This window comes from Phocoena sinus, chromosome 16, assembly GCF_008692025.1.
Source record: "Phocoena sinus isolate mPhoSin1 chromosome 16, mPhoSin1.pri, whole genome shotgun sequence".
Taxonomy (NCBI): Eukaryota; Metazoa; Chordata; class Mammalia; order Artiodactyla; family Phocoenidae; genus Phocoena; species Phocoena sinus.
Window position 1 is genome coordinate 54,868,294 of NC_045778.1, and position 22,607 is coordinate 54,890,900.

The 22,607-nt window shown below is 51.4% G+C and overlaps 2 protein-coding genes across 10 annotated transcripts; one reads left to right on the forward strand and one right to left on the reverse strand.

The window, feature by feature from the left end:
• Positions 1–496: 496 nt before the first annotated feature.
• AVPI1 (arginine vasopressin induced 1) lies at positions 497–9,173 on the reverse strand. 9 transcript variants are annotated; one of them, XM_032609044.1, is made up of 4 exons: positions 8,911–9,173; positions 7,306–7,418; positions 2,288–2,575; positions 497–1,090 (listed from the first exon to the last, which is right to left on the reverse strand). In XM_032609044.1, the coding sequence occupies exons 2-4, from the start codon at positions 7,326–7,328 to the stop codon at positions 931–933; spliced, it is 471 nt and encodes a 156-aa protein (XP_032464935.1). In that variant the 5' UTR covers positions 7,329–7,418; positions 8,911–9,173; the 3' UTR covers positions 497–930. The 9 variants fall into 9 exon arrangements, with proteins under 9 accessions (XP_032464935.1, XP_032464934.1, XP_032464941.1 ...); XM_032609043.1 differs by lacking the exon at positions 8,911–9,173 and adding an exon at positions 8,561–8,896; XM_032609050.1 differs by lacking the exon at positions 7,306–7,418.
• A 7,616-nt stretch (positions 9,174–16,789) lies between these two features.
• MARVELD1 (MARVEL domain containing 1) lies at positions 16,790–21,353 on the forward strand. Its single transcript, XM_032609225.1, has 2 exons — positions 16,790–19,009; positions 20,766–21,353. Exon 1 carries the CDS (start codon positions 16,949–16,951, stop codon positions 17,468–17,470), a length of 522 nt encoding a protein of 173 aa, XP_032465116.1. The 5' UTR covers positions 16,790–16,948; the 3' UTR covers positions 17,471–19,009; positions 20,766–21,353.
• Positions 21,354–22,607: the final 1,254 nt, after the last annotated feature.

Below are 22,607 nucleotides of genomic sequence, written 5' to 3' on the forward strand. Positions count from 1 at the left end.
GGTGTGAGGGGAGCTGAATGCTAATGAACATACAGTAGGCTTCTTTTGAGCCAAAGGTAGAATAGGAGTCAAAAATCCTCACCTCAAGGTTTTCAGGCTACAGGAAACCTCAGTAATGCAAAAGGCATGATTGGTGCAGCTGTCGAGCTGCCTCAGGATGGCTGCTCCACAGGGATGCAGAAGCCAGCTGAGGAGCTGGTGCCCACTACACTGACAGCAGACTCATCCGGCCTAGGGTCACGGCCCACTACGCAGGGCTGACTGTAATAGTCTCCCCTTCCAGAGCTGGCTAGGGGCCAAGAACCCTCTCTCCTCATCTTGGACCAGGACTGCCTATGGAGAGGCTTCCATCTCGCCTCCCAGTCTGACTGCCTCTGGTAAAGGAGGCCAGCCCTATTTTCTCCTTCCTTCCCCCCCTGCAGCGAGCCCAGTGCCTCACCCCCAGCTCCGGAGTGTCCATTCTGGATCTTCCCCTTCTGTGACAGACTCACAAAGCTCTTGATGCAAATGGTTTTATTTTGCCACTTAAACTATGGTTTCCTTGTGCTGGCCTGAAGGGGCAGGGGTGTGGGACAAGCTGCTGGACCACGGGTTACGGTAGTAGTAGGAGGGTCGGTAGCAGGAGTGGTGAGATGCTGAGTCTGAGTGCCTGTCCTTGACTCCCAGGGGAATATCATGCAGCCCAGGTATAGTGTTAAACTGAGAAGGGCTGAGGCAGGAACGGTCACTGTTTCTCCTCAATCTGGTGAGGAATGGGTCCCATATAACAGCTCAGTGGAAGCCTCCGGGCCTGTTCTGACTCGAGCAGGCTGGTGCCAGCAGTGGGGCTGTCTGCCTCAGCTCTCTTCCTTCTTCGCTTCCCCAGACCTTTTGGCAAAAGTCCCTATGAATCCTGGGGAAGATAGAGCTGTTCCCAGCCCTTTCCCCGGATCAGTGTCTGATCTGATGAAGGTAGCTTGGGGGACCTGGCTTCCTCCAGTTCCGGCGGATCCTGGCATTGGTCCTCCTGGAGTTCAGATACTGCCCGCTGGAAGCCATCTCCATGGCAGTGCTCTGTGGGTCGGCCGGTGGAGTGCGGGGCTCTGTGATTCTGCAGGGAACAAGTGTGTTTTAAGCCAACATCAATAGGAAGGACAGTACAGGGACTGAAGAGATTTTGGTCATGGTGAACTATTAAAACACATTGTTCAGGGGGACTTCCCTGGTGGTCCAGTAGCTAAGACTCCACACTCCCAATGCAGGGGGTCTGGGTTCGATCCCTGGTCGGGGAACTAGATCCCACATGCCGCAACTAAAGGTCCCACATGCCGCAACTAAAAGATCCCACATGCTGCAACTAAGACCTGACGTAGCCAAATAAATATTAAAAAACAAAACAAACATTGTTCAGGGCCAAATGAGACCAGGGCCCTGGTCTTATCTCTGGCCAAAGAGCTGCATGACAAGGCAAAGCTTTCAGACTGCTCTTCTGTAAAGAGAGTGGGGCTAGATCAGGGGGTGAGACACTCAGCATTTCTCCGTCTTCCTCATCCTGTACTCATGGCAGACATCATTAATCTGTCCCGATACAAGACCAGAGGGCAAGTATCCATCTCAAGATGATTTCAGTAGGGATTACTAATCAATTGGAACTAATATGAGCAATGAAGCTGATTTGCTGCCCCTGGACCTGATGATCTCAGAAGGCCTGCTCGGATCCGATATTCTGAGTGTGGGCCCAGCGTGTAACCCACAGTGATTGGTTAGGCCATGTGGTTCAACTCCATCTCTTGGGGCTTGCTGTTCCTGAGCTGGCAGTGACCTAATAAGCAAAGAGGTGGAGGACTAGGGAAAGTTTAAGGTAAAGTTTCTCAACCGTTTTTAACCCTTGATGTCTCTACAGTACTCTCTTATGCTATTTTCTTAGTAATCCCACAGCCAAGGTTTTCACCAGGCTTACTTTTAAATGTTACCTGTTCAGCAATAGGTAAACAGGATTGTTTTTTCTTCCAGACCATAGTCCCTCGCACCTGGTGGAGAATCACTGCGAAATGAGGTGGCACTGAGAGGACCCAGGCACCCGTTCCCATGGGAGTAGGGTTAGGGTCAGAGATGATTCCAGTAGTAAGAGCAACCTCTAAGTGTCAACCACGTGGTAAGTAAGCGCTGTGTAGACCTCACAACAACCCCAGTGGTAGGTACGTAGAGGTGAGGCCAGGTTAGCAGCTCCAGGCCCCAGAGCCAGGAAAGGGTACAGTGGGCGTGTTAGTGCTCTCCTCCCCGCGGCCCTCCAGCCCCAGGGGCCTACCTGAGCCGGCTGCAGTGGTGTAGCGAGGGGCCCAGGGGCTTCTGCCGAGGGGGCCTCTTCCTGCACAGCCTCTTCAAGGCCTCCGCCACACGGTGGTCCCCTGCACACTCCCAGACGACCTGTGCTCGTTCCTCGGCCAGCTGGTCCCCGCTGCGGTGAAACAGGCCCTGGATCTGCAGCAGCTCAGCGTCCTGGAAGATGTTGGCTGAGGCCTGCTTGCGGCCCCGGGCTTCCGTCGGGGCCTGCCCAGGGGGCGGCTCGCTCACCACAGAGGCGGGGGTACCCATCCTGGGTGCCGAGGAAGGAACAGGGAGGGACGTCAGCAGCTCAGCGGGCCCTTCCCAAGCCCTGGGGTCCTGACTAACGCAAGGGCTTCTGGTGTTTCTATCCTCCAGGAGCCGAAGTGGAGGAAGTCTTGACTTAAAATCACTCTAATTTCCCACAGCACCTTGGGGAAATAATAATGATGATGACAGTCAAACTTTAAAGTGCTTATGTGCCTGACGTATGTATTAACTTAAGGGTCACAGAAGGTGAGGATTGTTTATCTCCACTTTACAGATGAAGAAACGCACCCCAGATGTTAAGTGACTTTCTTGCAGGCACAAAGCCATGTGTAAGTGCAGAGCCAGAAGTAGAACCCAAGTCTGTCTGGCTGTGGAGTCCACGCAGACCCCGGGTCCTAGTGATAATGCCTGTAGCAGCGGCAGCTGAAACGTGTTAAGTAAGCACTTACGTATCACGCTTCACTGTAAGAGCTGTATTCACATGACATCGTTGAAATGTGAACACAACAGCCCTATGAGGAAGGTACTCTTTAACCTCCTCATGTCACAGATGAGGAAACTGAAGAACAATCCAGAATACTCTGATGCTGAGACCTAAGCTTTGTGGCACAGAAGTAAGAGAGGGGCTGTGGACTTGGGCACCCCAGGTGGGAATCCGGCTTCTGGCCGCCTGCACCACTTACTGGCTGGGTGACCCTCCACACCTCATCTGCTTCCTGTGTAACTTAGCCATACTAGTACCTACTTCGCAGAGCTCCTGTGAGGACTGAGTGAAGACACATAAAGCATTAAGACCACTCATTTGCTTTTCCATCTACAACATTGAGAAGGGTCATCTCATTTTCTATTTTCAAGACCCTGGGGATGAACCTAGTCCATATAATTTAGTAAACACAGTATGAAATAGACCAATCATATCTAACCACAGTCCAGAGCACCACAGAGGCAAAGGTAGGGGCAGAAGAAGGGGTTACAGGGTTAGAATATCCTATCAGGGCAGAGGCAGAAATCAATACTAAGTTCAATAAAAGTTAGGCTCTGGTCAATGCCCCTGCCTCCTCACATGCAAGAAATGAAAATCGAATTACTTCAGTTCTAGATAGTTGTTTTTCAATGATAAAGGGATAAGAGGCTCACCCACCTTATCCTTATCTTCACTACAGCCTGAAAAAGCTATGGCATTGGAAAATAGACTGGAGACCAGGAGACCAAGGACTTTGGCATTACACAGAATTGAGTTTGAATCCCAGCTCTGCCACCTTCCTGGCTGTGACCTTAGGCAAGTTACTCAACCTTTCTGAGCCTGTTTGCTTAACTGTAAAATGGGGCTAATAATCAATTCTCAGGATTACTGTGAGGATTAAATGGGTCTAGTGTGGTATCAGGTCCCCAATGGGAGCTAAATAAATGCAAATGCCCCCCTTCTTGGCCTCCTTGACTTTTTTACTTGGGTCAGGGGTGTAATGTAGACCCTCCTTTTCCTCTGAGCAGCCTGGCCTGAGCCAGCTGAAGGCCTGCCTGTGCTCCCTTCACCCTTCACAGTCCTGGGCCTAACAAGGAAGGCCTGGTTGCTAAGTCAGACCTCATTCCACAGCCAGCTATAGAGATACCTATCAAACAGCAACTGGCTTACAAAGGGGGAAATCAAATTTAAAATATATTTAAATTAAAAATGTACATGCTCACTGTAAAAAGTGCAAAAGAACAGGATCAGGGACTTCCCTGGTGGCGCAGTGGCTAAGCTTGCCAATGCAAAGGACACGTGTTCAAGCCCTGGTCCGGGAAGATCCCACATGCCGCGGAGCAACTAAGCCTGTGAGCCACAACTACTGAAGCCCACGTGCCTAGAGCCTGTGTTGCACAACAAGAGAAGCCACCGCAATGAGAAGCCCGCGCACCGCAACGAAGAGCAGCCCCGGCTCTCTGCAACTAGAGAAAGCCCACGTGCAGCAACAAAGACCCAGCACAGCCAAAAAATAAATAAATAAAATAAATTTATTTAAAAAAAAAAAACAGAATCATATAAATAAGAGCATCAGCAGTTTCCTATCCATCCTCAGCCCACCTGCCGAAGTAACCCTTACTCTCACCTGCTTTTTTTTTTTTTTTTTTTTTGCGGTACGTGGGCCTCTCACTGCTGCGGCCTCTCCCGTTGCGGAGCACAGGCTCAGCGGCCATGGCTCACGGGCCCAGCCGCTCCGCGGCATGTGGGATCCTCCCAGACCAGGCCACGAACCCGTGTCCCCTGCATCAGCAGGCGGACTCTCAACCACTGCGCCACCAGGGAAGCCCTCACCTGCTTTTTATGCTCTTGAGAATTTGAGCCATCTCTCCTTCTCATTCAGACTCCTCAGATATGACTGTCCCCCTCCTTGCCCTGGCCATCCCTCCTCATCCCAGTAGCCATCCTCCTTCCAGTAATTTCCACACTCACCCTGTTCCAGTTTCTAGGCCTTCTATCATAAGAATCCCACTCTCTTGAAAAGATTTAATAACTAAAATAAACCTTCAGAAGACTGTCAGATAAATTAACTTCATAAAAACTGTGCTTTTTGGGGGACTTCCCTGGTGGTCCAGCAGTTAAGACTCTGTGCGTCCACTGCAGGGGCCGCGGGTTCGATCCCTGGTCAGGGAACTAAGATCTCGTATGCTGCGTGGCGTGGCCAAAAAAAAAAAAGTTTAAAAAACAATGTACTTGTTATCTGGAAAATGGGAATTTTAAAATCTGCCTCGGCCACAGCAGTGAGAGGCCCGCGTACCGCAAAAAAAAAAAAAAAAAAATCTGCCTCTCCATAGGCACAATTATGAGAATCCAGTTAAGACCTAATATGCGTGGTAATTAAACCCCCAGTGCTGGATGATATAAATATACTGTGACCAGACAACAACAGTCACCAAGTAACACTTTCAGGCTGATAAAGAGAAATTAGAGCTAACTATGGGGTGTTTATTCTGAATCAGCGACATGCGTGATATCATTTCATCCTCAAAACAGTTCTTAGGAATCAGGCACTGTTATCCTCATTGCCATTCAAAGGGGACTAAAGAGTAGCTGAAATACATATCTTTGGCTCAGCAGAGGCCAGAACCTCATTTTAATGACTGCAGCCCGAGCTTTTAAACCACCAAGTTGCCCTCACAGCCAGGCAGCTCAAAGCACAGTTCCTCCCATCATTTCTGTGAGGACTGTTTCACTATTCTTATCTAATTCACAAAGAGGGTAAACTTGCCAGTGGAAAGGGAAGAACAGTGAATGTCCCACATACCAGGCAGGAGTGGGGTTGTGGAATTTATTTTAATCTTCACTAGCACCAGAGCTCTTTACCAGGTGACAGGCTGCCCCAGCCTTGAAGCCATGAACCTGTGGCACTCTGAAGAGGAAGATCCCCAGCCTCCACAAAAGAAATCTGGAACTGCAACCCGGCCCAGTGCACAGAGCACTGGCTTATGAGTCAGAGGACTAGGTTCGAGCCCTAGTTCTGCCACTCACGGGCTGAAAGGCCTCAGGCACTTCACATGGCCTCTGTGGGCCTGTTTCCCTCTTACATCTCAAAGGACAGGTTGATGCTTGTGGTCTCCAAGGATGTGTGCTGGTGTTGAGTCAATGATTCCATGACAAGGCTAGGTCCGTAGGGAAGCAGAGATGGGTTTGCTTGTCTGCCAGGGCCCAGGAGCAACATGTGTGGACAGGTCTGGCTCATTAAGTGCCAGGGAACTTCCCCACCAGTAGCTTCCCTTTTCTGCCCTCCTCAGTCTTTCTTGGAGGCCAGACCCTGCTGTGCTGCTGTGGGCTGTGGGGTTAGGGTCTGGTAGAAGACAGGGAACTCACTGCTCTAAAGCATTCTAGTGACCTAGGCTGGCTATGGCCAAGCCTGGAGCAGACGAGCAGACTGATCTTGGTGGTGGGAGAAGGGGTGACAGTTCTCCTCTTAAGACTCAGGCAATCTCACCCTCCCTTCAGAGAGAATGGCAATGGGATCAAGTAGCAGCGTCTGCCTCAGGGAGGATGTGGCTCGGAGCCTGACATCCCAGATGGTCCAGCCACCTCTGCCAGGGCTGCAAGGCCCTGCAAGGCCCTGCCTCCTGCCTCTAGCCTCCAGCGGCCAGTTATAGAGTTACAGTGAGTTACAAACACACCAACAAGGAACCATCTGGGAGAGTCTGAGCCTTCAGCCTCAACCACAGCCTCCATGAATCTCGAGAGGCCTTGGCACCTCCAGATTTTGAGGCCCCTCACTCCTGGCTCTGCCTCCCACTCTGGGATTCAGACAGCAGAGTGAGGCTGGGAATAAACATCAGTGGATTTCACATAGGACTATCTGTTAAACTTTGAGAAAACTGAATCAGAACACTTGTATTATCAGAAAAAAATGTCCTGTCTTATTCAATGTGTTACTTTCCCACGAATTTCCTGGACAAGACCTGAATCCAGGGAAGTCAGTGTGTACTTGAACAAATGGCAGTTTTTTAAACTGGAAAGTGAAACCACGGATCTATTAAAAGATTATAAATGGATCTTTCATTTCAGAGCTGACATAAAAAATAGGTATGGGTCTGTGAGCAAATGCGTAAAGACTAATTGTGAAATACTTCAATTTGATCCAAACTAGCTTAGAAACGAACTCCCAAAGTAAATATCAAATGTTGAAAATGAAGTTCAACTTGTTTTGAAACAGGCAATAAATGAACTGCAGGGCTCTTACAAAGAAATATATTTAAAAGGTGACTCACCATGCACTGAATTTGCAGTACATAAATATGGTGCCCAGCTGAACGTTCTTTGTAACGTATGAAGTTCAGTTCAGACAGCCATTCTCTCTGTAGTCTCAGGGAGGTACAGGCAACTATGACAGGCACAACACACTTGTATGACCTGGGAGGCAACTGGGCCCTCACTCACCCACTTCAGATAATGCTGGTGATGGTAATAATCTGTAATCAGAGGCCAAGGGCCTCTTTAGAAAAAGAACTGGAGGCTCTGGCCCAAGGCCCAAATCAACACCTGTGGTCTTGGCCTGCTTCCCTGCACCGACATGCCACTGGACAGCAGCCAAAATCAGTGGCTCCTTCAAGCAGGAGGCTCAGTCCAAATGGCCTTGTGGGCCTAGCTCAGCCAGGAGAGAACTGGACACAGGCTGGTCTCCAATTCTGTGTCCCAGGAGGTAAAGAAAGGAAATGGACCCTTCCCCCAGATCAAGTCTCAGATATGATCTGGAAGTAAACTCCTGCTAGATCTAGGAATAACTCTTTTCAAGAGTTCAAGAACCCTGAATTCTGGCTCTGCCTCTGATAACTGGGTACCTTGGCAGGCCTCGGTTTTCCCCTGCCTCAATTTGCATATCATCAAAATGGTGAGAATAAATAACCCTCAGGGGATAGGGAGATAAAATATGCCAAAGCATCTATGCCAGTACATTACATCGTGAATGAATGATGCAGGGGAGAGGCTGTTTAACCACCAGGGACTATAGAATCGTTGCCATTTTCATCCTCACTACTGTCATGAAACTCCCTCAAAAGGGACCTTCACTCTTGGGAGAAGAGAGTAAAGGGAGATGGATTCATCTGTGGACTTTTAAATCATCGCTGCTGTTGAGGCATCTTGCTCCCTGTCAAGTGCAGAACAGCACTTTCTGAGGAGTAATATCTTTAAGCCTCACAACACCCCTATGAAGACACTATTATTGTTACACCCATTTTATAGATGAGAAAGCTGTGCCCACAAAGGTTAAGTAACTTCCCAAAGTCACACAGGTGGTGGGTGACGAGGCTGGGATCGTGGGCACACTCTCAACCACTGCTATTTTTGTTCCTGCCGGATGGCTGACGAGGTCTTCTGGGGGAGGAAGGACCCAGGAGGCTCTGAAACGGCCTATCTGCTTCTGCGGGTTTTGGAAGGCGCAGGGATCGAAAGTCAGGTCTCCCAAGCCCGCCTCTGTGCCCTCGACACTCCACCGCCCCGCGGGGAGTTAGAACGATTACTCACCACGCTGAAGGGCAGAGCCGACAGACCTCAAATCGGGATGGGGTCAGCTAAGATGCACCCACCCCAACCCCTTGCACGGCTTTCGAAAGGGCGGGCTTCCTGCCTCGACGGTGCTTACAGGGACCAGACGGCGTTCATCAACAGGACAAGACCTTGGGAGGGGGTATCCTGGTCGAGGTCACACGGCGATATCCCCAGCACGGGTCCGCCCCCGGGCTCAGACGTGGCCGCTTCGCACAACGACGGGCTCTAAGTGGGCCTGGGAATTCGGGTCCCGGCGACAACCCTGCTCTGACGGCCCGCCCACTCGCTTCCACCGCAGCTCAAGCCAGGCTGCCGAACCTACGTACCTGGCCGCCTGAGGCGGGCCACCTCGGTCACAGCCGCGGTTGCCCAGAGAAAGCGCTCCCTGGCTCGGGAACAGCCAATCCTCTGCCGAGCTTTGGTGTGAGCGCCCCGCGAGCCTTCCAAAATCGAACGCGGAGACCCCGTGAGCCAATCGGCGGCGGCAGAGGGGTGAGGGGCGTTTCCCGCCTAGACCCCTTCTTTCCCAAGGCCTCGAAATCCGAGTGCGAAGAAGCCCCAGGTCCAATCAGCGGCGGAGCAGCAGAGAGGGGCGTGTCCTCCCGGGCCCTTTCCCTCCGCCCCAGGCGGCCCTCGCTCAGCGCGCGGAGGTGCCCCCTTCATTGACGTCAGTCCTCAGGAAGAGCGCGGTTTTGCTGGCTCGGGAGCGAGGGCGGTGCCGCATTCCTGCCCTGGGGTGCGGCGACGGCTGGCCCTGCTGGTTACACGTGACGGATGCCCCCCTCCCCTGGGCCCGAGGCCTTTGCGCGCGGCGCCGAGCTCCTTGCAGCATGTGGCCCTCTGCAAATAAATAGACTTGCAGCTCCTTAAACTCAACTCCCAGACCACTTGTCTTCTGGCTGCAGCTTTGCGGTAGAGGAAGGGACAGTCAGTGCGGTGGTCAGACCTTTGGTTTCAAAGCCAGAATGTCGTGGGTTCGAATCTTGAATCAGCTGTGCAATCTCGGGCCAACCTCCTAATGAGACACTATTAAAAAGGTTTCATTCATTCCTTCGACAGTGGTCCATTAGGGACTCACCCTGTCCGAGTTCCTTGACCAGCAGCGAACTGGAGACACCTTTAATAAGCCTTGCCCTGGGGGAATTTACAGCTTAGTAAGGGAGGCAGACATTTAAAAACTGAAAACGTTTAGTTGTGATTACAATTGTGATAAACATGAAGGAACCTAAGCTCCCTTGGGGAGGTCCTAGAAGGCAGAAGTAACATTTCAGTTGAGTTGTGAAGGAGGAGTTGAAATTAATCAAATGAAGAGGAATGGGTCTGGGCAGAGAGAAAGCCACATGCTAAGGCCAGGAGGCAGCTTGACTCAGGAGGACTTGAAATGAGGCCTGGAGTAAGGTTAGCAAGGGAGAGAGAGGTGGGGAAGCAGAAGGCAGAGGCAGGTAGTGAAGAAGTTTCCATTTGGTCCTCTGAGGGGAATAGCATTGTATGTGTTTATTTAATAGATTCGTTATAGCAGTTACTATGTGCCAGTGATGCCAGTCAGCACTTTACAAATAGTAGCTCATTTCATCCTCAGGACAAATTTGTGTTTTTAGAAATTCACTTTGGCTGCAGCTTGAAACTTAGGGGGACAGGAGTGGATGCAGGGTGTCCAGTAGGCCCTTGATAAGTGCTTGTTTGCTTCGTTGGAAGATGAGTTGTTTGTGCACTGGTTCAAAAATGGTCACAAAGGGCACCTGGGAATAGGCAGCTGAGTCTCCCTGACTTCTTTTTCACTTCAAAGCTGACCTTTGTAGTCATTTGAGTTCTCTTCTGTAAAAGTTCCCAGGGGGGAAGAGTAAGAGCCAGCACACTGGGATTGTGGGTCCCTTTTGGCAAGGTGGAGGGTATGTTTGGGAGCTGTTCTTCCTCATCCCACAGTCTCTAATTCCTCTCTGTGTCCTGCACAAAAACAGTTATCAGCAAGTGCTTTATTGTAGCTTAAAGGGTTTTAACAGTGGCTTCTCTTTGCTTTCCTGAAGCCCTGTAGAAATATTGAAAAGAATGAAGAAATCAGCAATGTTCATCTCCAATAGAAAGTATTGCTGCAAAGCCTTTCATCCAACTGCTTGGCTAAGGAGAGTACTGTGCAGACAGTTAAACCAGGAATCTGGGCTTCTGAACCAGGAACTCCTTCTACTCCATTCCCCACAATAGGAAAGCCAAACTCTTGGCATATCAGTGCTTGGAGAGGCTAAGAATTCTGATGCCATGAGCTCTGCTGAGCATATCAGGGTAGGAATCGGGGACTTGTGGCTTCTGGGTCAGATGTGAGTAGGGCTGGGTAGAGAATATCTGGTGCCTCCAGACATCTTTGCAGGCATGTGACCATTGTGTGCTTACCACACAATGGAACCATTTCTATTGCTACAGCTTTGTGATTCAATATTTCTGATGAGAAGATGAGGCACTTCCGTAAGGCCATGCAAGAGTAGGGGATCTGGGATCCACTCCCCAACAGGGCCCTGTTTAGTGAAGGCCTACCCTGGGGAATGGAGCCCTGGGGTAATTCAGGCCAAGACCTGGCTTTACCAGGGATCAGATTAAGGTGAGGCAAGTGGAACACTCCTTGGGTGCAATATTTGAGGGGGCAACAAAAAACTCCATAATTAGGATAAATATTTTAATGTAATATCTTTAAAAATCAAAATAATGCAAAATATCCATGATGAACAAAGTATTGACATTTAACATAAAGACAGGCTGTTGTTTGTTTTATGACACTATCATTTTGCAATGGGAACAGTCACCTCCAATCAGCCCGCGGTTCCCAGGAAGGCCGCCATTGTGTCTCCTGCCAATTGGCTTTGTGAGTGTTGACAATATTGTGCGAACAGATTGGGCAACACAGGGCTTTATATATGGTTGTGTTTTTTGATCGTAGAGATTTTATCCACTTTTTCCATTTGGTTCAAAATATGGAAGGATGTTTTGATAAGTGCACATAGGGGCACACATTTTTCCTTTCGCCCTAGGTTCCAATATGGCTCAGCAAGGTGCTAGTTTTTAGGGGAGTAGAGTCTAGGAAAGGGGTTCTAGCTGTTTAACCTTAGGCAAATAACTTAACCTCTCTGCTTCTCTATTTTCTCATCTATAAAATGGGAATAATCATACCCACCTCTGAGCATTGCTGTGAGGATGAAGTAAGGTGCTATAGGCACAGTGCATAATATAAACCTTGCTACAGACACTAAAGCAGCATTCGACTCCTTCCCTATCTATGCTTCAGGAATTGTTCAAGCAGCTGGACAGTCACAAATGATCCCCCAGTGGGGCTGAGACTTGTTTCCATGGGTTTGTTATTGCTGAATGTTCTGTTCTGGGGAGAACAGAGAGAACTTCCACACTCACTTGACAAGCAACAGTGGGACTCTTGAGTCAACTCCGTTTTTCTTGATAAATGACCTGATCATTCTAAACTTTTTAAAAAGCATCCTTCTGCTTAGGACGTTACAAAAAGCAACTTACAACAACCCTCTTCTGTGAACTTACAAACTGAACAGGCTGAAAACAACAAAGTCCTACAGGCAAATGGTGCATTATAGAAACATGAAAAAAAATACACCATTCAGGGGCTTCCCTGGTGGCGCAGTGGTTAAGAATCCGCCTGCCAATGCAGAGGACACGGGTTCGAGCCCTGGTCTGGGAAGATCCCACATGCCGCAGAGCAACTAGCCCCGTGAGTCACAATTACTGAGCCTGCGCGTCTGGAGCCTGTGCTCTGCAATGGGAGAGGCCACGATAGTGAGAGGTCCGCGCACTGTGATGAGGAGTGGCCCCCACTTGCCGCAATTAGGGAAAGCCCTCGCAGAGAAACGAAGAGCCAACACAGCCAAAAATAAATAAATAAATAAATAATTTTTTTAAAAAGGCAAAATTCCTTTAAAAAAAAAGAAAAAGAATCCACCTGCCAATGCAGAGGACACGGGTTCGAGCCCTGGTCCGGGAAGATCACACATTGCCGCCGAACAACTAAGTGCGCCACAACTACTGAGCCTGCGCGCCACAATTACTGATTTGGGTCAAGTGCCAGCTCAGGGCTTGGGACATAAAAGGTGTTAAACCACTGTGAGTTGGGTCTATATATGCAGTATGTTTACAGTAGCCCAGAGACTGAGAACAGAATAGAATCTGACTGTGAACAGTAAGAGCTGATCGTGGGATCTCAGGGTGGGCTACACCTTCCTCCTTATTACAGGTTGCCTCCCCCTCTGGGCATATCGAATGTCATTGCACACAGTATCTATCTAGTGTCACTACTTGTTCCCTAGACAAGCTAGCCCCGTTTTTGCTCACACTGTTCCCTCTGCCTAGAACACCTGTCAGGGGCTGGGATTTACCGCATTTATAAGCTAAAAAGCTAGCCTGCTGTCGTTTCATAAATGCTGGCAGAAGACACAGGATTCCTCAGTCAGAGACAAAGGATTGGCCGCTGTTGGCACAGCGAGCAGCATTAGCACCATCGTTACACATCTTTCCCTTGTTCTCAAGTTTCTCGAGGGCACTACAGAGGGACCCGGGTGGATGTTACTACACACGCAGTGGGTTCGCGCCACAGCTGCGGGGCTCTGAGCTCGCAAAATCCACCACAGTCCCCTCCTACCTCACCACGTTTATCGTAAGCAATAAGTGAGTCTGCTCTGTGTCTGGGAGAAGATGTTCCCTCATCCCTCAAAGCTGCTGGCTGCAAAAACAACACTGAGAAATGGTTGCGGAAAGAGCTGTCATGGCCTTGCATTCTTGGCATACTCAGTGATAACATTCAGGGATGCTCAGGACCTGCCTGATGGGAGACTGCCTCCTCCAAGACACCTATCCCCCACTTCTGCTTGTCAAAACTCTATCCATCCTCAAATGACACTTCGTTTTTGAATCTTTCCTCAGCCCTCCCATCACGATACTCTTTCCCTTTTGTATTTTCCTTATAATTCTCATCCATGCCTCTTTTTTGTGTCCATTTGTGTCCACATCTGTCCCTCCCCTACCAGCAGAGTGCAAACACTTTGAGGGCAAGCATGGGTCCTCTTCATTCCTGCATTCCACACCCAGATTGTTTGCATCCAGCAGGTGCTTAGACCATACTTGTTGAGTTGGAGGTATCAAGATCTTTGTGCACGGTCATGCTTTTGCGGAGTCTGTGGACCTTCTTTTGGAATGTCTTCAGGATTCCAGAGGCTAAAAATATCTCCTCAAAGCCGCCAAGGGCGCTTCCTTATAAGGAGTAGGATTTGCCTTGTGAAGCCAAAAGTTTGTGTCCACCAGGTGGCGCCCCACCCCAACTCTCCTGATGCCTTTTTAATTATTTATTTATTTATTCTTTTTTTATTTATTTTTGGCTGCATTGGGCTTTCGTTGCTGCACGGGCTTTCTCTACTTGCGGCAAGCGGGCGCTACCCTTTGTTGAGGTGTGTGGGCTTCTCATTGCGGTGGTTTCTTTTGCTGCAGAGCACGGGCTCTAGGCGTGCGGGCTTCAGTAGTTGTGGTGCATGGGCTCAGTAGTTGTGACTCGTGGGCTCTAGAGCGCAGGCTCAGTAGTTGTGGCGCACAGGCTTAGTTGCTCGTGGCATGTGGGATCTTCCCGGATCAGGGCTCGAACCCGTATCCCCTGTGTTGGCAGGCAGAGTCTTAACCACTGTGCCACCAGGGAAGCCCCAGATGCCTTTTTAGAAGAGGCAAGGATTCTCTTGTCTGCCTCTAAATGTTTGTTGGCTTAGGTCCCCCACTTACAGAGGCAGTTTGTGTGGTTGTCATAATTCCCTGTCATCAGTGCAGCACCCAGATTCAGTGCCCAGCTGCGCATCCTAGCCCCAACCACACTCAAGACTGGCACCCTGAAGACATTGAAGATGTTGCTCAGGGCTGCTGAAGGAACAGCCCTGAAATTGGGATCGGAAGACCTAGGTCTGAGTCCCCACACTGACACTTAGTAGCTGTGTTTCTTTGGGCAAGTCATGTAACCTTTCTGGGTCCCTGTGGCAGTAGCTGAGAATTAAATATGCAAAAGTATATAAAAGCATATTGAATGTGGACCTGTAGTCAGCCACACCCAGGCTCCTATTTAAACTGTCACTCATCAGCTCTGTGAACATGGTCCACTTCCTTACCTCTCTAAGCCTTGGTTTCCCCATCAGTGAATCAGAGTTAATACCAGTTATTTTAAAGAGCTGGTATAAGGATTAGGCAGAACAATAAAGTGCTCACTTTATATAAAGTGTATAGTAAGCATTCAATTCATAATAATCACATATATATTATGTATCCCTAGCCCCTCAAATGGTGCCTAGCACTTACTAGGTGCTTAATATCTATTTGCTGAATGAAAAGATTTCACAGATGAGGAAACTGAGGTACAGACCCCCCCAGGTCCCAGCACCAGGGAGTGGTGAAGCAGTGAGAAGTAGCCAGGCAGTCTGTCTCCAGGGTTTACACCCTGAGCCTTTATGCCATGCTGTCTTACCAAAAAATGCGGGTGGTATACGCCACCATTTGTTCACTTAAAATATGCATTCAGGTACCCACCCGTAGGTGGGGCTGAGTTGGCAGTGGGAGGCATTAGCTCCCTGAGAAGCCACGTAGTTTTTCTCCCTCAAGGGGAGCCAGAGGCCAGCTGCCTCATCCCATTACCAAGAGACGAGAAACGAGCTCTGTAGGGTAGGATAAGCTGGGGGTCTGATGCATGTACAGTCCCCAGGACAAGAGGGGTCCTCTCACTTCCACTGCTGTTCCTGCAGCCACCCAGTCTTCCACTCCACAGACATTTACTGAGTCTCTTACGTGCCAGGCACAGGAAAAGATGAATAAGACTTGATAACCAATGGTTATGATGTAGCTGACTCAACTACTACAGAGGGAACATCCAAGGGGGGCCTAGAAGAGCCAGCAATCAACAGCCTGGGAGGCTAAACCAAGGGGAGGAACATTTAAACTGGGCATTGAAGGATACGTAGGAATTTGCCAGACAAATGGGGTCTGGGAATGAAGGACATTCTGAGACTATTTGGGAACCTTAAGAGGTTTGGTGGGGTTGGCATGCTGGGTGCAAGCATGGGTAAGAAAAGGAAGTGGAAAACCAGGAAATTGTAAGTCGGTTGGGGCCAGATTGTGAAACATCCCCATAGAAGAGATAGAACCCTATTCTGTGGTCAGTAGGGGAAGCAGTGTATATACAACCAGGTCTGTGTTTTAGAAAGATGCCACAGTGCACAAAGGTTGGATCAGAAGGGGAGGGAAGAGAGACCAGCAGCAGTTACCAGTTTCGTGGTCTTAACCTCTGTAGGTTCCGTTTTTCTCCTCCACAAGATGAGGAAAATAATTGTATGTATCTCGGGGGTTCTTTGAGGCTTAAATGAGAATTCCTGCAAATCACAGTAATAGCAATAATGTAAAGCATTGTTGGGCTTTGCTGTCTCTTAGAGCTGGGTTTGTGTCCTGGTCATGCTGGGAAGCCTATTTTTAATATGCTCGATGGCAAAGAAGGTTGGAAAAAAGAGATTGGACTAATAGGACTTTGCTTTGTGGCACGGGAGGGGCAGTGCGGCCTGGAGCAGGTGATGGTCCCTTTCACTGACATGAGAACTCGGATGGCTGAGACAAAGTCTGAGCCCAGCTTTGGACAGAATAAGTTTGGGGTGGGCACTGGCAGGATATGATATTCGGATGTCCAGGTGAGAAGAGATGGCAGCTTAAGCCTGGCACTGCTCTCCTCCAGCGCCAAGGAAGGGCCGGGAGGCCTCAGTGAACTATTAGGACAGGAGGGAGAAGAAAGAAAAAGGCCCAGCCTAACACTGAGGGGACGCTCCACCTCCAGAAGACGACTCTCAGCTTCGAGGCTGGACCGGAGCCAGGGAGCCAGGGCAGGCAGGGTGAGCAGTTGTGGCAAACTCGGCCCAGTCGGACGGAGCGGAAGACCCACGGCCAGCTGGGGTGCCCTCCGCCCTGCTCCAAGGAGGAAGGAATCCGAGCTGGGAGTTTGGCGCCGACGGGAAGGGGGGCACCAGGGTGGTGGGCGAGGCCCAAAGAGAGAAGGCAGGAAGCCCGGAGCAGCGAGTGGGGGTGGAGAAGGAGGAGAGGAAGGGAGAGGGCGGGCAGGAGGGGTGGAGAGAGAGAGAAACGGAGAAAGAGAGGAGGGCTGCGGGGAGGAGAGAGGGGAGGAGAGAGGGGAGGTAGAGTGGGGAGAAGGGGAGAGGAAGAGAAGAGGACTCGGAGGGGAGCGAGGAGGCCGCGGCGGGCTCAGGGGCACGTCGCCCGGGCCACCTCCGCGAGCCACACGTCGCCATTCCGCTGCTCGGGGCGCCGCCGCCGCCGCCACCGCGCCCGGGGGCCATGCTCCCGCCGCCCCCGCGCCAGCCGCCGCCCCAGGCGCGGGCGGCCCGCGGCGCGGTGAGCCTGCAGCGGGCCTTTCTGCGCGGCCCGCTGGGCGTGCTGCGGCTGCTGCAGCTGCTGGCCGGCGCCGCCTTCTGGATCACCATCGCCACAAGCAGGTACCAGGGCCCAGTGCACTTCGCGCTCTTCGTGTCCGTGCTCTTCTGGCTGCTGACCCTGGGCCTCTACTTCCTCACGCTGCTGGGCAAGCACGAGCTGGTGCCCGTGCTGGGCTCGCGCTGGCTGGTGGTCAACGTGGCACACGACCTGCTGGCGGCCGCGCTCTACGGCGCCGCGATGGGCATCATGATCAGCCAGACGCAGAGCCACAGCTACTGCAACCTCAAGGATTACCAGATGTCCTGCGCCTACCACGCCTTCCTGGCGGCCGCCGTCTGCGGCGGCCTCTGCCTCGGCCTCTACCTGCTCTCAGCGCTCTACGGCTGCTGCCGCCACTACCAGGGCGAGCAGGAGGTGGCGTGAGGTCGCTGCGCCGCGGGGCGGGGGACCCGTCCTTCCTGCCGCCACCGCCCCGCGCCCGTGCGCCCCGGCTCCCTCCCCGCGCCTCGCCCTGCGTTCCTGCCGCCGCCCGCGCCCCGGCGCCCGGATCGCAGTTCCCGTCCGACGGCTTCGCCGCAGTCCAGAGTCCGGACAGCTGCGCCGTCTCCTGGGACCAGGGCAGAGCCGCATCCGAGGGGCGGACGCACTCTTTCAGTCGGGCCGCCCCGAGGCGAAGCCTCGCGGTTCCTCATCCCCTTCCCGGCCGAGAGCGAGACGTGGACAGGCGCCGCGTAGATCCGGGGGAGGCTCCCAAATTGGAACCAGTCTACTGGCGGCGCCACTGCCCCCTCCCTCTCGCTCAGCGTTCGGAAGAGCACCCCCTTGCCCTGGCCCCTCTTCCAGCCCCGAGTGCTGAAAAAGGCAGGCATGACGCCGCGGGCGGAGCTGGGGACGGGCCTCCACTGGTCCTGGGATGAGCGACGGGTGTGGTTTTAGTTTGGGATTGTGCGGGCATCCTGCGCATTCCTTCCGGGCCATCCCTCGGTGCTTTGATGTCTTGCGCTGGGGCCCATCTGCAAAGGTGAGGATGGATAAGGGGGCTGTACCCTTGTACCTTTGGAGTCTTCTTTCTCCTCCTGTTCCGTCTTTGTCCTCGCGGTTCACGGAGGCCAGTTCCTAACGCCCACTAGCTTCCCTGGCCTCACCTTCCCAGCCTTCCTCTCACAGGTTTCTGTTCCGTCCCCACCTCCCAATATCTTTTTTGCATTAGGGATACCACACCAACGTCAAGGAATGTTAGGCGAGCCCCACCCCCTTCCTTTTGCAGATGGAGACTCAGAGCTTGCTCTTGCGAACAACCAGATAAAGATTAGAACCCGGTCTTCGGACTCTCAGTCTAGCGTTGTTTACTTTAAAGCATTGGTTGTTCCCAGGAATCGGGACTCTGGAGCTACCCTCTAATAGAGGGTTTCAAGGCCCAAAGGGTTTGTCTAAGGTGCTTTCTCCCCGTCTTGAAGATTCACAGTGCTCATTAGCATATGAAAGGCTTTGAGAAGTCCTGCTCTAAAAGAAGCCCAAGTAACTTAGTTTACAGTGTTAACTGCCTCTGGACCTGGACCAGCTTTTTCCACCTAAGGTTCCAAGCAGCCGTGCGTTGTCCTGGCTCTCATTTATCACCAAGGGTCCCGACCCATTGGCTGTGGTCTGTTTGAAGACAAGGGGCACTCCTTCTCTTTCCCAGGGAATTTCTATAGCAGAGGGAGGCCCCGCACCCCCTCCATTAAAGAGAAGATAGACGGCCCTGCCAGGCCAGCGAGAGCCTGGGGAAACTGTGGATTGAACATTCCTTTACATTGTTTGGGAAATGAAGCCAAGGTTGTCCAGATGGTTTCCTGGTTTCCCAGTCAAAAGGAACATCACCTGTAAGAGATGCTGGCATTAAGCAACTGGCAGGGTTGGGTCACACCAAACAGAGAAGAAAACTCGGGATCTGGGATGAACAGCTGGCCCAGCCTCAGTAAGGTAAGATGCCTCTTGGCTTTCTGGCGAGCTCATAGGCCTTTGAATAAAAAAACCCAGAGCCCGCTCCTTTTCTAAAAGATAAAGGGTTTGGGCTTCTCTGGTGGCGCAGTGGTTGGGAGTCCGCCTGCTGATGCAGGGGACACGGGTTCGGGACACGGGTTCGTGCCCCGGTCCGGGAGGATCCCACATGCCGCGGAGCGGCTGGGCCCGTGAGCCATGGCCGCTGAGCCTGCGCGTCCGGAGCCTGTGCTCCGCAACGGGAGAGGCCACAACAGTGAGAGGCCCACGTACCGCAAAAAAAAAAAAAAAAAGTTAAAGTGTTTTTATTCAGGAGCAAGTTGAAGCGGTGACAGTAATAACCACAATGTCCAAAGGGTTATGACAACAATTCAACCTTTTTGCTAAATCCTTCAAAGGTCTGCTCTTTGAAAAAGTTCAACCCTCTCTGGATTAGAAACTAGAACGGGGAAGCCAGAATGCTTTTTTGTGAGCGTGTTTGTAGAGTTTAGGAAGAAAAGTCTTAGGTTTCTCTGTTGTAGTGGTGAAGATCTGGGTGGGGATGTGGAGTGCTTTTGTGAGTTTTACATAGTCACCATCTTTACATCTTTGTGCCCGGCACTGCTCAAAGCACTTATGTATTCATTTCATTCTCTCAACAACCCTACTGAGCTGGGTTCTAGTATTATTTCCATATTCTGTATGAGGAAAATGAGTCACAGAGAGGTTAAGTGACTTACCTAGAGTCTCCCAGCTGGTGAGTTCGGATTTGAACTCTGGCAGTCTGTCCTCTTCAGAACCAGGCTGTGCTGTATACAGTAGGGGGTCAATACATGTTAGATGCTGTTAACATGGTTATCTTTATTTATTTATTTTAATATTTTTGGCCACACCACGTGGCTTGTGGGATCTTAGTTCCCAGACCAGGGATCGAACCTGCACCCTCGGCAGTGAAAGCGCGGAGTCCTAACCGCTGGACCGCCGGGGAATCCCCATGGTTATCTTTGGGAAAAAAAAATTTTTTTAATTGTGGTAAAATATTCATAACATACACTTGACCATCGAAACTGTCTTTAAAGCGTACAGTTCAGTGACATTAAACACATTCTCAGTGCCGTGCAGCCATCAGCACCATCCATCTCCAGAACTTTTTCATCTTGCAAAACTGAAACTCTGTAACCATTAAAATTGTGGTTATTTGTGTTATTGTTGTTGCTGTTGTTTTCTGTCCTCCGGGAAATCCCAGAACACTGAGCCCTTCAGCATCTCAGTTAGGCTGGGGTCCTGCTGCCATGCTCCAGGCAGGGTACCTGTTTCCTTAGTGCCCACTGCTGGTGCCAGCCAGAACCTGGGGGTGACCTTTGCTGGGATACTGGAGGTGTCTTGGAAGCCCGGCAACTTTGGTTCTTCTGTTGCAGATTTCCATGTTGCTGAGGCCATGGAGACTCCCAGAGCCAGTCATTCTGACCTCTCCCAGGGTCCCCCCTTCCCTGGGCCAGCAGAGGGTTTCAGTGTTTTCACTGGCCATATAAGGAGGTGGGGAGAGGGAATAATCTTTGCCCAGCAGCTCCCTTTCCACATCATTCGGTGGAAGAGTCAAGATGGTGAAGGTTCATTTTGCCTTGACGTAGAGAAATTCCTATTCTGCTTGTGTTATGACTTGGGCACAAGCTTCCAGATACCTGGAACTGAGCCGTGCACCCCTGAACCCTAAACAATGGCTTTTGAGCTCCAGCATGTGTTCTTTTCTCTTTTTTAGATCATCACATAAGCTGCCCCCTCAGCTCAGATCCAGCCCTCTGAGGACCTCTTCGTAGCCCGCAGCCCATAGTGCTTTGTCTCTGGTTAGCTGACCTTACTCAGGAGCAGACGTCTCCTTGGCCTTCATGGTACCTTATACAGCCACGTGTGCCTGAAACATTCTGGAGCTCACTGGCTCGTCTAGATGTGCCTTCCCACTTGGCCTCCCGCGGCTTCTCCAGATGTGAGAAGGACATGAAGACAGCTCCCACACCCATCCTCTCCTTCCCCTCGGGGCCCTGTGCCATGGGAATGACTACCTGAGCCGGCCCGGAACTTTTGGATACTGGAGGCAGTCTCCTTGGCCTCCCTCTTTGGACTCCAGGACTCGATCCAACCTGACACTGCTGTGGGCTGCCCCCAGCCCAAAAGTCTGGGACCACTTGTGGGCCCAGGATAGGCTTTCTCCAGTATTCTACAAAGGCCAAAGAGAGGGTGTGCGTGGGAGGGTGAGGGAGGGTAGGGAGAAGAGGGGACCGATGTGCTTCATTCAGTAGTTTAGTGGTGCTTACTAATGTGCTTTTCTGAATAAAGTTTGTTTGTCTGATCTGGGTGTATGTGTCTTCTCTCCTGCCCCCTGCAGTAACCCTCTGTGTCAGGTCCCCTAGCCTCCCTCCATCTTCTCATTTTGCCACATTTGTCTGCCTCCCTGGCTTCGCCTTCTTTCTGGGAGGGAAAGAAAAATGAGGTCATAGATTTCCAGTACAGTTAAGGCAGGGCACAGGAATCAGGAAGAAAACTCCCTGTGTCTATCCCTGACTGAGGCTGAAGGGAATTCCAGAAGCTCCCGCCCCTGCTCTCAATGGGCCCTCTGTTTGGGAAGTTCCACTGCCTGATAGGCAGGCACAGAATGACTATGGTCACGGAACCAGAGGGTCCTGTTCTGGTCCAAGCCCATCATATTACAGAAGGGGAGATGAACCCCAGGGTGGAGTGGCAACTTGCTTAATGTCACAGAGCTGACTGGGGCCAGAGTGGGGTCTCCTGGAGCCCAGGTTCTGGTTCTTTCCTGCAGATTATCGTTCTGGTGTTGCCTTCTAGACACACCCAATCTGGTCCCCTCTCTCTGCCTTCCAGCCTCAGCCTGCTGACTGAGGTTCCCTGGAAAGGGCTGGAGGGCAGTTAACAGGCTTCTTGTCGGCTCCTCCCTCCTGTGACCTGGGCCTGATGTCCACAGCCGGGACATAGAGTTCTGCTGGCAGATCTCAAAGCACACCTAGAACAGCTCCAGGCAGGGATCTGATGCTGTGTGTGCTCCACACCCACTCTCTTCAAAGCACCCTCCTCAAAATACAGCACAGGGCTTCCCTGGTGGCTCAGTGGTTAAGAGTCCTCCTGCCGATGCAGGGGACACGGGTTCGTGCCCCAGTCCGGGAAGATCCCACGTGCCGCAGAGCGGCTGGGCCCGTGAGCCATGGCCGCTGAGCCTGCACGTCCGGAGCCTGTGCTCCGCAACGGGAGAGACCACAACAGTGAGAGGCCCGCGTACCGCAAAAAAACCCAAAAACAAACAAACAAACAAAATACAGCACAAACTCTCTCTCTCTCTCTCTCATCCTCCTCTTCATGGTTTGCACTTCCAGGTTGGAGGAGAATGCCACCAGCTGCCCAAGATCCTCCCTTTCTCTCCTCTTCCCTCTGTGTCAATTAGTGAATATCACACGAACTAAAAAGTGGCCTTTATGCAAAGGCTGGTAAGCCACCTGCTCTACTTTAGCTCGGTGGAATATTTGCAATTGAAAATGTTGCATTACCTTATTTGATCTTGTCACCCGTCTTAGAGGTTGGCATTGTCACCCCC